General features: G+C 44.2%; 1 protein-coding gene across 1 annotated transcript in view; it reads left to right on the forward strand.

Moving 5' to 3' along the window:
* Positions 1-17,669, forward strand: part of PLCXD2 (phosphatidylinositol specific phospholipase C X domain containing 2) — a 58,965-nt gene that overhangs the window by 33,202 nt on the left and 8,094 nt on the right. Inside the window, exons 2-3 of the mRNA XM_006073965.4 lie at positions 5,014-5,474; positions 12,902-13,143. Of these exons, the coding sequence (XP_006074027.2) occupies positions 5,014-5,474; positions 12,902-13,143 (703 nt within the window). The remainder of the gene's footprint in view (positions 1-5,013; positions 5,475-12,901; positions 13,144-17,669) is intronic.

Here is a 17,669-nt window from a genome sequence, read left to right on the forward strand (position 1 = left end):
CAGTAACAATAGTTCAGCACTTAGTATGTATGAGCATTGCTCCAGGCACTTTGCATGCATTCCAACATTCACAACAATTTTTGTGACAATCAATATGATCATGCCCATTTTACAGATGAAGAAACTGAGGCATAGGGTAAGCAGCTTACCCGATATGCATTTTAAACACTGTTGGACAGAATTGGGATGAGAGAATATTTTATAAAAGCTATCAGCAAAGTAAGTGCATAGAGTCAGAGGAAGGGGCCTGGTGAGATATGAGGCCGGAATAATACATTGGAACTTTGTTGAGGAGAGCCCTAAACACCAGTGACCAGAGTTTGAACCTGATCTGTGGGTAAGAGGGAAATGATGTAATCAGCACTATTGAGACGATCGACTTTTAAATTTGAACAAATTAGGCTGGACTCAAAGGACAAGTCGGGGCTCTGTTGATCCTGCTTATAAGATAGGTAGTGGAGGGTGGGGGCGGTGGCAGGTGAAGATCAAAGGAAGAAACATGTTTGATGTCTTTTTTAGAATTCAGATACTAAGATTAGGTAACTGGTTGGATGCAGGGGGTGAGGAAGAGGGAAGAATTTAATTAGAATCCATAGTTCAAGTCTGAGTGAGTGAACTATTGACAGATTTAGCAGAGACATTCTGTGGGGACCAGAGGGGCCACATGAGTGGCTGGCTTTATGGAGTACATGGAGAATCTGTCATTTGTTGTGCCTACACCTGCAGGCAGGTGAAGCCTGAAGACCACAGCAGAAGCTGGACACATAAATTTGGAACTTTAGAAGAGTCTGTGCTAGAAATGAAACTTATGGTGTCATCTGCATAATGGGGCTGTGATTAGAAACTTGGGAAGTGGATGAAATCTCTGGGGGTGGGAAAAGGAAGGAATAAAGACCCTTGGAAACTTTAAACTGGGAGACAAGCAGAAGGGAGAAGAGCCAGCAAAGGAGGCCAAAGGAGAGCTGTCAAAGAAGGACAGGCACTCCTGAAGATGTGCATCGTGCATCACAAGGGAATGGAAAGCGAAAGTGAAAGTCACTCAGATGTGTCAGACTCTTTGCAATCCCATGGACTATACAGTCCATGGAATTCTCCCAGCAAGAATACTGGAGTGGGTAGCCTTTCCCTTCTCCGGGGGATCTTCCCAACCCAGGGAGCAAACCCAGGTTTCCCACATTGCAGGCAGATTCTCTACCAGCTGAGAGCCACAAGGGAAGCCCAATAATATATACAAAAATGTAAGAAGGATCCAGAAAAGAGCTGACTTAGCAGACCCTCACAAAGGCCATGAAGAATAAAGCCATTTGGAGTTGTCGATTCCAAGAATATAAGGATGAAGAGTAGCAACACAAGGGTAGGAGGTCGCTTCCAACTGGAAGGAGAGAGTTGATCAGGGAGACAAAGGTCACAGCACTGGCCTCTGTTTCAAGAATTCGACACCCAGAAAAAAAGAGGACAGTCACCTGAAGGGGTGAGACGTGGAAAGTGATTTGTTTTGTTCTTAAGATAAAGAAGACCACTTAAATCTATTGTGCTGCTGCTAAGTCGTTTCAGTCGTGTCCGACTCTGTGCAACCCCAGAGACGGCATATACACCATACTATATTACACCAGGCTCCCCCGTCCCTGGGATTCACCAGGCAAGAACACTGGAGTGGGTTGCCATTTCCTTCTCCAGTGCATGAAAGTGAAAAGTGAAAGTGAAGTTGCTCAGTCATGTCTGACTCTTCACGACCCCATGGACTGCAACCTACCAGGCTCCTCCATCCATTGGATTTTCCAGGCAAGAGTACTGGAGTGGGTTGCCATTGCCTTCTCCGTAAATCTATTGTAGTCAGAGATTTTTTAAAAAATGCCCTAGAGAGGATGAGTGAAGATGCACAGGTACTTTCAGGTGGTAGCAGCAAAACCCTTCCTGTGGCAGAAATGGCAACAGAATGAAGTTCTAAACTATTTCCTAACCTTGTCATAAAACAAGCCAGGACTCATGGAGCCATGATCCTGACCGAGTCCACATAGTAGTTGTCTTCGAGAACAAGGCGATGAGGTGGGGGTGCCAGTGGGGGGGGGGGGTCACTTCTCTGGGGGAAATGTGTGAATTTAATCCATATATCCCAGGGCAGAGGGAGAGAAACAGTCCTAAAGACAGTCTTGAAACATTTTTTTTTTTGGCTGTGCTGGGTCTTGCTGCTCGGGCTTTCTCTGGTTACAGCAAGCAGGGGCTACGCTGTAGTTGTGGAGCACAGGCTCAGGATGAGCAGGCTCAGTAGTTGCCCTGAGACATGTGGCGTCTGCCTGAACTAGGTATGGAACTCGTATACCCTGCATTGGCAGTTGGATTCTTAACTACTGCATGACCAGGCAAGCCCCAAGACAGTCTAAAGAGTCAAATGTCTTCTTTCAAGGAATAGGGAGAAGAGGAAACTTTGATAATAAATCTGGGGTGGAAAATATTAAGATTTTCCTTTTGTAAGTATTCTTTGCACAATGTAACCTTGTAAATATTCTGTGTAAAGTGTGGGGTATTTTTACCTGGTTTTTCAAAAAAGAGAGAGTTAAGTGCACTCAAGTGTCTGGATATTATTGTTCTCACTCTACGTGAGTGAACTCAACAACCCCCTGGGAAAAAATTAGGTAGAAAGGCAAAAGTATTGACAGTGGTTAATGGGTGAGTGTTGGCTTTGACTGCTGGAGGCCTCGGAAGGACAAACGCTATCAAACAGTCAGCGAACAACCGGCTCCCTTGTCCTGTTCCTTCCTGTCCAGGGGATGGCAGTGGGCAATGCTAGGCAGCTAGAATAGAAAAGGGAGCGGCAGAGAGACTCCGAGTTCCCAGGAGACGCGCGTGCCCTTCCTCTTCCGCAGGATGCGCTGGTGCCTAGAGTGTCCCCATATATTCAGAAACGGTCCCTGGGGCCCCACGGCTGTCACACTGGCGCACAGTCCTCAGACACGGAGAAAACCCCGGAGGCTGTTAGCACATCTCCCTCTGGGCATGAAACTGGGCTCAGCACCAGCCAGAGAATACCAGCAGGGATTTGCTCTTCTCCATGCTTGGATAATGGCTATTCCCTGATACCCAGGGAAGAATTAAGTACAATACATAACTCATACTATATTACACACTCAATCCCAAACAGCTGGGCTGCTGATAAAATCTAAAAAGAAGAGAGAACTGGCTGTCCTCCATCTGTACATAATGTATTCATAATAAATCTCTCAGTGAAGAGGTATAAAGAGCTCCTATTTCTGCTGCAGCCCAGGGAAGCAGAGCATTCGGCAAGTATCCAGTGAGTCTCATTAGCAGAGACAACCAGTGTGGGAACTCCAGAGGGACTCGCTCCACATTTCTATTAGTAACAGCCATTTTTTACCTGAAACATGCTAGTAATTTTCTTGCTCACAAAATTCACTTTGCCTGAGGATTGATAACTATGCTTTTTCTTAATAGTTCCTGAATACCCTTCATGTTCTAGAGACTACCTAACAATAAAGCATTGCTTGTCACATTTTTTGTTGTTGTTGTTGTTTGTTTTTTGGGTTTATTTCTAAAAAGATAAAACAGTAAAAACCATTCCCAGAATGATTTATTTTCAAGAAAATGGAAATAATAAAACATAAAACAGTAGAATTGTATAAAACCCTACATTATGTATGAAATACCTACTCTAAAACTTACTGAAAAGTATAACTGGTGACAGTCAAGAGTATTCTATATGAATGTAAGAATTTTGATTCTGGTGTGAGTCGTAGTGATTAAGGACGAGATTGGCAGAACACAACACTTTCCTCTTAAATTTTGTTTGCAAAGTGCAGCACCCTGTGAGGAGACCCCTGGGGTCAGAGCCACTCACCAAGCCAACCAAATAATAATGGTTGACACCAGATAGAAACTGATGACAAAATGGAAGATATTTGTTAAAGATAATTTTTACTTAAGTTACTACTGAAATATTTTCTCACTGTAGTTAGAAAAGTGTCTCTCATGGTCATTTAGACTTTATAACAGTAAGATCGTCTCAGTGTCTAGGAGGATCCTTACCCTCTTTAAGGAAGAGAAATACAACATGCATTTGATCATTTAATGGCAATTTTGGCTTATTAAGAGATGATTTCAGAAAGGGGCATATAACTAACCAAGGCTCTTCAGAATTGCTTATATGATCTGTTAAGAAATCATTCCCACTGATTTATTTTTACAATAGGAAAATAGTATATACAAAATTGTAAGAAGGCAGTTTAAAAAAAAATCTGCCTTTCTTAGAATTTAAATGCCTGTCCCATCATTACTGAGATAGACAGAGTTGTCTTATCTTTTCTTTCAATACCTGCTTGAATAAAGCAGCTGTGCCACCATTAAATATTCTTCTATGAGGTACACTTAAGCAACCTCTAGTTTGTATCTATTAGGAATATTCTTCAGAAGAAATCTTTATTTTTCCAAACATTAGTTTAGTTCTTCGGAATAGATTTCCTATTGAAAATGAATTTTCTGAAATGAAATTACTAGATTAAATGGTGTGAATATTTTAAAGGTCTTCTCAAACATTTTTCTAAGTACCTTTCCAAAAGGGTATTTATTAATTTACCTTATACCAGCAATGTATGAAATTATCATTTTACTCCTGGCTGTAAAGTGAAAAGTAGAAGTTGCTCAGTCGTGTCCGACTCTTTGCTACCCCGTGGACTCTATACAGTCCATGGAATTCTCCAGGCCAGAATACTGGAGTGGGTAGCCTTTCCCTTCTCCAGGGGATCTTCCCAACCCAGGGATCAAACCGTGATCTCCCACATTGCAGGCAGATTCTTTACCAACTGAGCTATGAACAAGCTGCTAATAAGACTACATTACCTTTATTTGTGTTTATTTCATCCCTTGCAAGCTTGAAAATTTTTGCAACTATTTGTTCACAGTATTCTCTGTGTGTGTACTTCTTTTTTAATTCTTATCTTTTCGGTTTATCTGTCCGAGCTCAGTCTCAACTGCTCACCTCCCCTTTGTTGCTTTGTGTAGGCTCCCATGATTCATTCAGCTACTGGGTAGATGAAAAGTCCCCAGTGGGGCCTGACCAAACCCCAGCGATCAAACGCCTCGCCAGGATCTCGTTCGTGAAGAAGGTCATGAAGAAATGGTCTGTGACTCAGAACCTGACATTCCGAGAACAGCTGGATGCCGGGATCCGTTACTTTGACCTGCGTGTGTCTTCCAAGCCAGGGGACGCCGACCAGGAAATCTACTTCATTCACGGGCTTTTTGGCATCAAGGTCTGGGATGGACTGATGGAGATCAACTCATTCCTCACACAACACCCCCAAGAGATTGTCTTCCTGGATTTCAACCACTTCTATGCCATGGATGAGGCCCATCACAAACGCCTGATTCTCCGGATCCAGGAGGCCTTTGGAAGCAAGTTGTGCTCAGCCTGCAGTGTGGAGAACATGACACTGCAGAGGCTGTGGGAGAAGAAGTGTCAGGTAGGAGGGAACAGAGAGAAATTTCCAAGGGCAAGAACGGAACTCTTCCTGCTTTTTCAGGGTCACCAGCTCTAAGACATCTCATTCCAGGGCCCTTGGGGTAGAAGCGTAGAGTGTCTGTGATAATAAAAATCTGGTTCCTGGGCTCTCAGATGGCTCCAAGGGCTCCCCTGGGTACCACTGAACTGGGATTGCCAAGCTGCTAAGTCACTTCAGTTGTGTCCAACTCTGTGCAACCCCATAGACGGCAGCCCACTAGGCTCCGCCATCCCTGGGATTCTCCAGGCAAGAACACTGAAGTGGGTTGCCATTTCCTTCTCCAGAACCGGGATTGATACCTGCCAAATATTTACTACATGTTTGGCAACTGGCTGAGCATCTAAGTAGACTTTGAATGACTTGGCCAGAACCAGCCCAAGGCAGAGTTGTGAAACAGGACCAGTTGGCCATTACCATTTTTATATCTCACATCCAGTCTGTTTTCACCCTCCTCATTCCCTTTAGGGACAATCTGTCCCACTGAGCCTTCAACTCAATGTCAGATCATCCCTGACAAATGTTAATCGATAGGTAGAAGCGTCAGCTGACAAAGGCACAGGAAGTGATTCATCTCAGAGGTGTTAACATTTTTAAAGGCATTTGGGTCAGTGGGGGAGACAGAGTTAAGGAAGGAAAAGCCCATGAAGGGATCAAGTCTGGAAGAGCACCCCCAAGTTGAGAAGAGACCCAAACTTAGACCCATGATGCAGAAACTCAGGAAAAGGAGTGTGAGCCTCAGATAAATTCTTCTCTGGTCCCAGAGGATGGTGATGGTGGGAGAGGAGAGCTTTAGGAATGGTCAGGCTCCGATATAGACTCTTTAAAAAGGAAGAAAAAAAAGACCTTTCATTCACAGTTGCTTCCTTACTCATAGATGCATTAACCAAAACATCTTCAAGATGCAGTTATTTTTGAAATGAGAGAAGAGCTTTTAATTAAAAATCAATTTAAGATTACTCATTTGCAAATATATGTTGAACACCAAGTATGTGCCAAGCTCCAAGATCCTTGCCCTGATGGAGATTTCATTCAGGTGGAGGGAGATAGATCATAGGTAATAAATATGATAAATACAGCATATAAAATGTTAGAAAGTAATGGGAGCAATGGAAAAAGAAAGGCAAGCAGCGTAAGGGGAAACCAGGGTTCTGTGGGTTGGAGGATCAGTCACAATTTTAAATAGTTTGATCAGAGTAGCCCTTGTTGAAAAAATGGCATTTGAGGGAGTTAATCAACTGGGGGAAGAGCTTTCCCAGCAGAGGAACCAACCAGAGCAGAGCCCCAAAGCAGGAAGGCGCCCAGCATTGTTGAGGAAAAGCACGAGCTGTGGGGCTGGAAAGCAGAGCAGCAAAGGAAGGCAGAGAGGTGGTAGGGGATCGTAGGGGCCTGGTAAGGACTTGGCTTTTACTCTGAGTGGGGAAGGTTCTGGGAGGGTTCCAAGCCCAGGGTTCTATGGCCTGACTTAGGTTTTGATGGTATCCCTCTGGTTACTGAGAAGAGACTTGGAGTAGAGACAGAAGGAAAGTATGGAAACCAGTGAGGAGAATCTCAGTGGAAAGTGGTCAGATTTTGAACCCAGGAGAAGTTAGAGCTAATAGGGTTTCCTCATTATTGGGAACTTGAGGATTCAAGGATGACTCCCAGACTTGGCCTAAGGAGCAAAAAACACTGGGTCGCACTGTGCACCCCTAAATGGCTCTACAAAGACTAAAGAGTCAACTCTCAGTGTCTGTTAAAGTTATCTAAGGTGTTTTTCTTCACTAAAGCTTTCATAAGTGATATTTTGCCAAAAATTTACCACACCTCTCCCGTAAACATAAGTTTATATCTGTTTGGACTCACAAGCCTAATTTGGAGAAACTTTTCCCCAGTGGAATCTCTCTCTTACAACATTAAATAATACTAGTAACAAGAGCAATACTAACATTCATGGGACTTTTACAGTGTGCTAAGTACAGGCTAACTCATTAAATTCTCTCCACAGCACTAGGACATAGGTTGTCATTATTACCCTCATTCTACAGATTTGAAAACTGAGGCTTTCCCAGGAGAACATTGTTGGTGAGTGGCAAGGCGGTCTCAGTCACAGACTGTCAGCTCCCCAGAGTTCCCACAGTTCTCAATGCTTTCCCAGGGCTGTTCACACATTTGGTGATTTTCACAACCAGAATCATAGATTATGCTAACAAAAACACTTTGGCTTTATTTATAAGCCTCTATTATCATAGGTTTTCAGAGGGTTTGCTGAATGGGAGACAGGGAAGATCTGTGAATGGGCCTTTGAATATGAGGATTTGGGTAAGGTTAAATTTTGAGCTAAATTGGTAAACAGGTTATAATTTTATAATTTTGTACACTGGCTGCCATATTGCATACTAGATCATTTAGAAATTTGCAGAGAAACAGGTAATTTCAGGAGTAACGAATCATGCTGGCAGTGAATTTCTAGCAGAGAGTAAAGCTCTGATATAGTTTTAAGAGTGGGCTAATCAATATCATGGTAATCCAAGCCTATGCTCCAACCAGTAACACTGAAGAAGCTGAAGTTGAACGGTTCTATGAAGACCTACAAGACCTTTTAGAACTAACACCCCAAAAAGACGTCTTTTTCATTATAGGGGACTGGAATACAAAAGTAGGAAGTCAAGAGACACCTGGAGTAACAGGCAAATTTGGCCTTGGAGTACGCAATGAATCAGGGCAAAGGTAATAGAGTTTTTCCAAGAGAACGCACTGGTCATAGCAAACACCCTCTTCCAACAACACAAGAGAAGACTCTACACATGGACATCACCAGATGGTCAACACCGAAATCAGATTGATTATGTTCTTTGCAGCCAAAGATGGAGAAGCTCTATACAGTCAGCAAAAACAAGACCGGGAGCTGACTGTGGCTCAGATCATGAGCTCCTTATTGCCAAATTCAGACTTAAATTGAAGAAAGTAGGGAAAACCACTCCACCATTCACGTATGACCTAAATCAAATCCCTTATGATTATACAGTGGAAGTGAGAAATAGATTTAAGGGACTAGATATGTTAGACAGAGTGCCTGATGAACTATGGACAGAGGTTCATGACATTGTACAGGAGACAGGGATCAAGACCATCCCCATGGAAAAGAAACGCAAAAAAGCAAAATGGCTGCCTGAGGAGGCCTTACAAATAGCTGTGAAAAGAAGAGAAGGGAAAAGCAAAGGAGAAAAGGAAAGATATAAGCACCTGAATGCAGAGTTCCAAAGAATAGCAAGGAGAGATAAGAAAGCCTTCCTTAGTGATCAATGCAAAGAAATAGAGGAAAACAACAGAATGGGAAAGACTAGAGATCTCTTCAAGAAAACTAGAGATACCAAGGGAAGATTTCATGCAAAGATGGGCTCGATAAAGGACAGAAATGGTATGGACCTAACAGAAGAAGAAGATATTAAGAAAAGATGGCAAGAATACACAGAAGAACTGTACAAAAAAGAGCTTCATGACCCAGATAATCATGATGGTTTGATCACTGACCTAGAGCCAGACATCCTGGAATGTGAAGTCAAGTGGGCCTTAGAAGCATCACTTGGAGCAAAGAGAGTGGAGGTGATGGAATTCCAGTTGAGCTATTTCAAATCCTGAAAGATAAGCTGTGAAAGTGCTACACTCAATATGCCAGCAAATTTGGAAAACTCAGCAGTGGCCACAGGACTGGAAAAGGTCAGTTTTCATTCCAATCCCAAAGAAAGGCAATGCCAAAGAATGCTCAAACTACCACACAATTGCACTCATCTCACACGCTAGTATAGTAATGCTCAAAATTCTCCAAGCCAGGCTTCAATAGTACGTGAACCATGAACTTTCAGATGTTCAAGCTGATTTTAGAAAAGGCAGAGGAACCAGAGATCAAACTGCCAACATCCGCTGGATCATGGAAAAGCAAGAGAGTTCCAGAAAAACATCTATTTCTGCTTTATTGACTATGCCAAAGCCTTTGACTGTGTGGCTCACAATAAACTGTGGAAAATTCTTCAAGAGATGGGAATACCAGACCACCTGACCTGCCTCTTGAGAAACCTGTATGCAGGTCCGGAAGCAACAGTTAGAACTGCACATGGAACAACAGACTGGTTCCAAATAGGAAAAGAAGTACGTCAAGGCTGTATATTGTCACCCTGTTTATTTAACTTGTATGCAGAGTACATCATGAGAAACGCTGGGCTGGAAGAAGCATAGGCTGGAATCAGGAATGCTGGGAGAAATATCAATAACCTCAGATATGCAAATGACACCACCCTTATGGCAGAAAGTGAAGAGAACTAAAAAGCCTCTTGATGAAAGTGAAAGAGAAGAGTGAAAAGATTGGCTTAAAGGTCAACATTCAGAAAACGAAGATCAGGGCATCCGGTCCCATCACTGCATGGGAAATAGATGGGGAAACAGCGGAAACAGTGTCAGACTTTATTTTTCTGGGCTCCAAAATCACTGCAGATGGTGACTGCAGCCATGAAATTAAAAGACGCTTACTCCTTGGAAGAAAAGTTATGACCAACCTAGATAGCATATTCAAAAGCAGAGACACTACTTTGCCAACAAAGGTCCGTCTAGTCAAGGCTATGGTTTTTCCTGTGGTCATGTATGGATGTGAGAGTTGGACTGTGAAGAAAGCTGAGTGCCAAAAAATTGATGCTTTTGAACTGTGGTGTTGGAGAAGACTCTTGAGAGTCCCTTGGACTGCAAGGAGATCCAACCAGTCCATCCCAAAGGAGATCAGTCCTGGGTGTTCATTGGAAGGACTGATGCTAAAGCTGAAACTCTAATACTTTGGCCACCTCATGCAAAGAGTTGACTCATTGGAAAAGACCCTGATGCTGGGAGGGATTGGGGGCAGGAGGAGAAGGGGACGACAGAGGATGAGATGGCTAGATGGCACCACCGACTCGATGGACATGAGTTTGAGTAGACTCAGGGAGTTTGTGATGGACAGGGAGGCCTGGCATGCTGCAATTCATGGGGTCACAGAGTCGGACACGACTGAGTGACTGAACTGAACTGAATCTATATCATTCAACAACCAACACCCCTAAAATTATGACGGAAAGAGACTGTGATGACATGTCAGAAAAAGGTCTCATGTCATCAATTTGAATTTCAGGGCTTCCTTGTTCCACTTTCTTTCCCAAAGATTTCCCTGCCATGCCTCTTAAAAGCTGAACAAGAGATCTCCAGCAGAGCCTCAGTTACCTCCCCACTGTTGGAGCACGCCACGCTGGCAGCTAAACTTTATTCATTATGTAGTGAGCTGCCTTGCGTGTAACCCCCAGAGTATTTTATTACCATAATTTAATGGCAAGAAGTGTACAACCATTCAGTCACATTTCATTTACTCCATATGCAATTACATCCCAGCTCACAGGTATGTGCCGGTACATTAGAGGCTATGGGTTTTGAAGGTACAGTGAATGAGAAGATTTCATCTACAATTTGGCAGTATTAGAATCTTAATGAGAAGGTAAGAAGAATATGTGACACTAGTAAAATATAAGACAACTGATATACAATTACGAGATGAAACTGCCTCAAATGTACTGTATGAAGAAACGCGTTTGTAAGCCATCAGTTGAAAAATAGTATATAGTCTAAACCTACATCCTGGGGCCCTTGGAAAAGAATGATCAAAATAAGAAGAGGTCAATTAAAGAATAATTCTATACAGGAAATGAGATTTTAAATCTGAGTCTCGGGAGAAAACTGGCGCATGAATTGCTGAGCTGGAGGGAAGAATATCTCATATGGGAAATACAGCAGAGTGAGGTCGGGAGTCTGATGCCAAACACAGGCCCCGGGCAAGCTGCTGCCCCTAAAATTCTGTAAAAAGAGTCCTGGTGTGCTAGGCCAACCCCCTACTGTAAACAGAAATTACCCCTCTAACCTTCAGGATCAGATTACTTAAGAGGCTCCTGAGGAAAGGCATAAAGCCCCTTTTGTAGAATGTGTCTTTTTTGCACATTCTCCAAGGCAGAGTGAAGAACGGCACTGTCCTTTCAACCCCTGACCCTCTGCCCAGGGACCAGGAGCACAGGAAGTGGTCTGACGGGCCGTGTTGAAGGATCATGCAGCCTTCCGCCTCTCCTCTCACTATCCATTTCACAGCCAGCTCTTCACCCGTATGGATGTTGGAGACCCCGGCCTTCCAAACAAGCCAGTTACAACGCCAGCAGGAAATCCTCCCCAATCTCCCAGGCAATCTGCTTACGATGAGCCTGTGATTAACCTCATTAACACATGTGTTTACCACAGACATCATTAGTAGTCAGTCAGACATTACTCAGAGCCATTAAACACAACGAGAACAACCATTAGTCTGTTCAGTGCACGGAGCCTGGCGCTCCCTTGCTCCAGGCCTTCCAGAGCAGTTAGGCTCCTTAGTCACCAGCTGAATGTGCCCCGGAAACAAGACCCACATTCAGAGTCTTGCCCTTGGGTGCCTGGAGGATTATGCTCTCAGGCCAGCTATCCAAGGATTGCAGTCCAGGGAATGTAAATACACAGGCTGGACATTCCCTTAGGAAAGAATCCCTGCCACCCAGGAGGAGAGAAAATACACTACTGACCTCGGTTCGATTCCTGGGTCAGGAAGATCTGCAGGAGAAGGGATGGGCTACCCACTCCAGGATTCTTGGGCTTCCCTTGTGGCTCAGCTGGTAAAGAATCCACCTGCAATGCAGGAGACCTGGGTTCGATCCCTGGTTTGGGAAGATTCCCCTAGAGAAGGGGAAGGCTACCCACTCCAGTATTCTGATCTAGAGAATTCCATGGACTATGCAGTCCATGGGGTAGCAAAGAGTCGGACACGACTGAGCGACTTTCACTCACTCACTTTGGAAACCTAAGCAGCAGAGCTCTGGACTGGAACAATCCCTGTCTCTCAGCTGCCTTCAGAAGCTAATTAATGCTGCGATGCAGCTTGCTAATTATTTTAGCAATATTGCTAGTATCACCACAATCCTGAGAGGTCCCAATGGAGACGCCTCCCCTACTCGAAGTCTTCCCTGTCTTGTGCGGCTCCTGCTCTCCCTTCCTCACCTGGCAGTTTTCCTTCAGAATCATCACACACAACTGAAAACCTGAGACCTCCCGGATTAGTTCAGTGTGTCGATCTCAACCCAAGGGCTCAGGGTCAATTCCGTGAGCACAGGAGTCATAACTTACAGGACCAACCACAAAGGTTCTCCACCTGGGGTCCGGCGATTCCCAAGGGCAGGGGGTCAGGGTAGACTTGAGGAAGTCCATGATTTTGGATGGTAAAAGCACTGCCTATGTACTTTCAGCCTCTAACGGAATATCAGCATAACCGCTGATAGGAGTGTGGCTCATGAACTGCCCTCCTTTGTTTGTTCTAAACGTTTCAGGTTCTTATCTTCTATCACTGTCCCTTCTACAAGCAATACTCCTTCCTGTGGCCTGGAAAGAAGATCCCCGCACCGTGGGCCAATACCACGAGTGTGCGCAAACTCATCCTCTTCTTGGAGACCACACTGAGTGAGCGCTCCCCCCATGGCTCCTTCCACGTGTCTCAAGCTATCCTCACACCCAGAGTGAAGACCATTGCCCGGGGCCTGGTTGGCGGCCTCAAGAACACACTGGTCCACAGGTAGGAATGAGCTTCCTTCCCACAAGTGAGGGTTAAAAAAAAAATCTCTTTATCTTGATTTTCTTCTGAATAAACAGCAGTAAAACTATATACTTTGAAGATTTAAAATAACAAAATTCCAAAAGCATAGTATTTGAAAAAGCTGTGCACTTGAGGTGACCTGCAAGAATTGTAGCCAGAGGATCTCTAAATAAAATATTCTGTTGAAATACATATATCATACCATCAATACTCTAAATTTCAATACGAAGGCAAAGCACTTTCAGCCACCAGCAGTCTGCTCCTGTTCACATCGGGCTTGCAGTTATGTCTTGTTCTTGCCCTGCCCTTGAAGCTGCTCAAGCACTCATGCTCTTATGAAGCATTAAATGAAGCTTCTGGGCCAGGTGCTAGTGATTCAGAGGTGGCCCACCCAGGATTTAGGGTGTCCTTCTCCCTTCCTTAGGACTTCCCTGGTGGCTCAGACGGTAGAGTGTCTGTCTACAATCTGAGAGACCTGGGTTCAATCCCTGGGTTGGGAAGATTCCCTGGAGAAGGAAATGGTACCCCACTCCAGTACTCTTGCCTTGAAAATCCCATGGATGGAAGAGCTTGGTGCAGGCTACTATCCATGGGGTCACAAAGGACCGACTTCACTTCTCCCTTCCTTAAGTGACAGTCCAAAGAAGCAGCTCAGGATACCACCCACCATGTCATAGCTTCAGATACATCCTTGGAGCAGAATTGATCCTGACTATACAGTTAGGCCAGAGAAGGCAATGGCACCCCACTCCAGTACTCTTGCCTGGAAAATCCCATGGATGGACGAGTCTGGTAGGCTGCAGTCCATGGGGTCGCTAAGAGTCGGACTCGACTGAGTGGCTTCACTTTCACTTTTCACTTTCATGCGTTGGAGAAGGAAATGGCAACCCACTCCAGTGTTCTTGCCTGGAGAATCCCATGGACAGAGGAGCTGGTGGGCTGCCGTCTATGGTGTCGCACAGAGTCGGACACGATGAAGCAACTTAGCAGCAGCAGCAGCAGCATACAGTTAGGCAGGAGAAGCTCCAGAAATGTTGTATTAAATGATGTTTTTTATCCTGGACACTGATAAATGATAGGTGTTGTCAAGAAAAAGGATGGCTTTTATATATGTACAAGTATGTGTGTATGCCTATGCCTGTGTATAAATGCAATGTTATAAATACATCTACCTAATAGGGCATCCCTTGCAGTCAGAGCTGAGAAAGTTAATATATTTGGGTAACAAGGGATATTTACAAGAATCACTTCGTTCCCAAGTTCTGTTCTAGGTGCTGAGTGCCAGTGTTCAGATAATGAAAGATCCACCCAAAAAATGTGTCCCTGTCTATCTGGTTAGTTTGGGTAGCGTGACTTCCTATAACAGGAGCTCATCTGGCAGTGGTTTGGAAACAACCTGACAGCTCCTGATTGTGTTGGCCATGAGCAGAACTAAAAAACCCCTTTCTTTGTGGCTCTACTGTCTTCATTGAATTACCTGTGGTTAACTTGGGAAAGAGTTTCATAAACCAAGATCAGAATTATGAACTTTTCTTTGTATAGTATATGTTCACATATCCATATCATTTCCTTATGCCTTTGGTAAATTTGTAGAGTAATATTATTTATTTATTTATTCAGTGATGAATAGGAGCTAGATCCAGAGACACAAGATGAATAATCTAGTCTCTGCCCCCACAGATGTACATTCTGTGAGGAAAAATAAACCTGTAAATTTCTGTGTAACACTGAAAAAAGTGAAGTGAAAGCCGTGTCCCACTCTATGCAACCCCATGGACTGTACACCAGGCTCCTCTGTCCATGGGATTCTCTATGATGAAGTCTGTGCAGAGAGTTGTACTTACACGGGAGAGGAAGTCTTTAAAAATAAGGATTGTTTTATCTTATTAGCCTGATATATCTTAGCCCCCAGAGGAGGAAATGGCAACCCACTCCAGGATTCTTGCCTAGAAAATCCTATACACAGAGGAGCTTTGTGGGCTACAGTCTATGGGGTTGCAGAGTCAGACATGACTGAGCATACACTCACATGTTCCCTGGAAATTCACACGTCGAAGTCGTAACCCCCAGTCCCTCAGAATGTGGCTGTATCTGGAGAAAGAAGCTTTAAAGAGGTAGTTAATTTAAAGTGAGGCCCTTTGGGTGAGCCCTGATCCAATCTGACTGGTGTCCTCGTAAGAGGAGGAGATTAGGATATGCAGAGACCCTGGGGATGGGTGTGCACAGAGAACAGACCCTGTGAGGACACAGGGAGGTGGCTGTCTGCAGGTCAAGGAGACAGGCCTCAGGAGAAGCCAAACCTGCCGACACCTTGATCTCTGACTTCGGACCTCCAGAGCTGTGGGGAGATAAAGTTCTGGTGTTCAAACATTTTCTTACAGCAGCCCTGTAAAACTAATGCAGTCCCTTTACAACAGGCTGCCTTTGACAAGCTTCCTGAGGACTCTGAGCTGTGGTTTTTCTCACCAGTTAAGTGGGGTTAGTAACACCACACAAGATTGTGGAGTCTTAACAGGAAAGTGCCTCCCACAGCGCCTGGCACAAAACAGGCCTGCCAGGCCCATCCCCGTAATGGGCCAGCCTTGCTCTCAGTGGGTAGAAAGCCAGAGGGACCTTTCTGAGCTGCTCTGCAGCCTGTGTCTAGCTGTATGTGGCTCAGCTGTCTGCACTGATCTCTTGGTAAAGAGGCCTTGGGGAAGGCTAAGAGTTAAGAAAATAAAGCAGCTCGTGCTCACAGTGGGTTCTGCATTCCCCTTTCTTTGTGAGCAATCCTGGTTATCTGATCCTTGCCCTGGGGAGGGTTCCCTGTGAACACAAAGGTGACACAGAGCTCTTTGTTGGCTCTGGCTTGAGTCAGCCGACGTGCCTCCAGCAAACGCTTAATCCTCATTTCCCCGTGATGACCAGAAGGTGGCACCTGCATTTCATCCTTAAATACAGACAAGCGGGTGGTTTTTTTTTCCCAAGAAGGCTTGAATGCATCAGATTCTGTGCTGCTGTGGCCTTCATGTGGGCCACTCCTTGTTCCAGATCTCTGTCTCCAAAGGAAAACTGCATTTGTGACCCTCCCTTCTCAGGTCATAGCATTTTGTGCTTTAGGAAAGTTTCCTGCCTCCACCCTCAAATCTCTCCACCATTATGATTCCTTCTCCCAATACTTACATAGTGCTTATTATATCCCAGGCCCTCCTCTAAGCGCTTTACACATATTACTTAATGTGCCAACTTTATTTGTGTTGTGTGTGCTGTGCCAAGAGGCTTCAGTCATGAGCGACTCTTTGCGACCCTATGGACTGTTGCCTACCAGGCTCCTCTGTCCATGGGATTCTCCAGGCAAGAATACTAGAGTAGATTGCCATGCCCTCCTCCAAGAAATCTACCTGACCCAGGGATCAAAGCTGCATTTCTCATGCATTGGCAGGCGGGTTCTTTACTACTAGCACCACCTGGGAAGCCTCCATTACTTTATTTAATTCCCTCCAAATCTATATGAAGTATTATTATGGTCCCCATTTTACTGGGGGAGAGACTGAGCCACAGAGACTTTGAATAGGTTATAGTCAAATCAAGGGTGTTACCAAGTCTTCAGGAGTCCCAGTTAAAAATGAAAGTACCCCTGTGATAGTGGCCTACTAAGTCCTAATCAGCAATGAATCTAAAAATGCTAATCAATATATGAGATGTGTTTTAGCCCATGGCTGATTGTAGAGTCCACTGAGCAAGGGAAGAGACCCCGAACTGATTATAGCTGTCAGGATAAAAGGGAAAGAAAGAGAAAGACAAAGTGCTGTGTGGCCTTGACCCACAAGGTAGCCTGGGGAAGACTGAGAAGTCAGCTCTGTGCTCGGAAGAGGGAGGGCAGCTTCCCAGGAACACGGAGCAGAGAAAGTGACAACCAAGGACAGTGTTACCAAAAGAAGAGAAATGGGGCCATTGAGAAATAAACTCGGTTTATTTTCAGATTTTACCTAGAGAAAATCCTTCCTAAAAATACTCCAATCTCTTAACCAAATATTAGCCCTGGTTTGTGTCTTTCCTGCAGCATCTTCAATGTTGCAAGCATTTAGTGAGCTATTTTACCATAATGTAAAACTTGGTGCTTCGTTACTCCCTCCTCTATACCACCCATGGTGTTTACACTTACTGCTAATAGGAACTATAACATTAAACTGTCATCATTTGTTTACATCTCTGAATTGCAAGCTTCCTTGGACATAACATTCTGGCTTTCACATAGAAAGTCCTCAGATTATAACATGAGACTGACTGTCTGTAAGACAACTGTGAACAAGCACTGGTCTGTTAGGAAGCACACATACTGCTGTATACATATGGAAAAGTGAACCTTGACCCGTACTTCGCACCATATATTAAAATTAACTTGAGATGGATCTTAGATCTAAACATAAAAGCTAGAATTATAAAACTGTTAGAAGAAAACAGGAAAATATCTTGTGACTTGGGAGCAGGCAGAAGTTTCTTAAGTTACAGAAACCATAAAAGAA

This window comes from Bubalus bubalis, chromosome 1, assembly GCF_019923935.1.
Source record: "Bubalus bubalis isolate 160015118507 breed Murrah chromosome 1, NDDB_SH_1, whole genome shotgun sequence".
Classification (NCBI taxonomy): domain Eukaryota; kingdom Metazoa; phylum Chordata; class Mammalia; order Artiodactyla; family Bovidae; genus Bubalus; species Bubalus bubalis.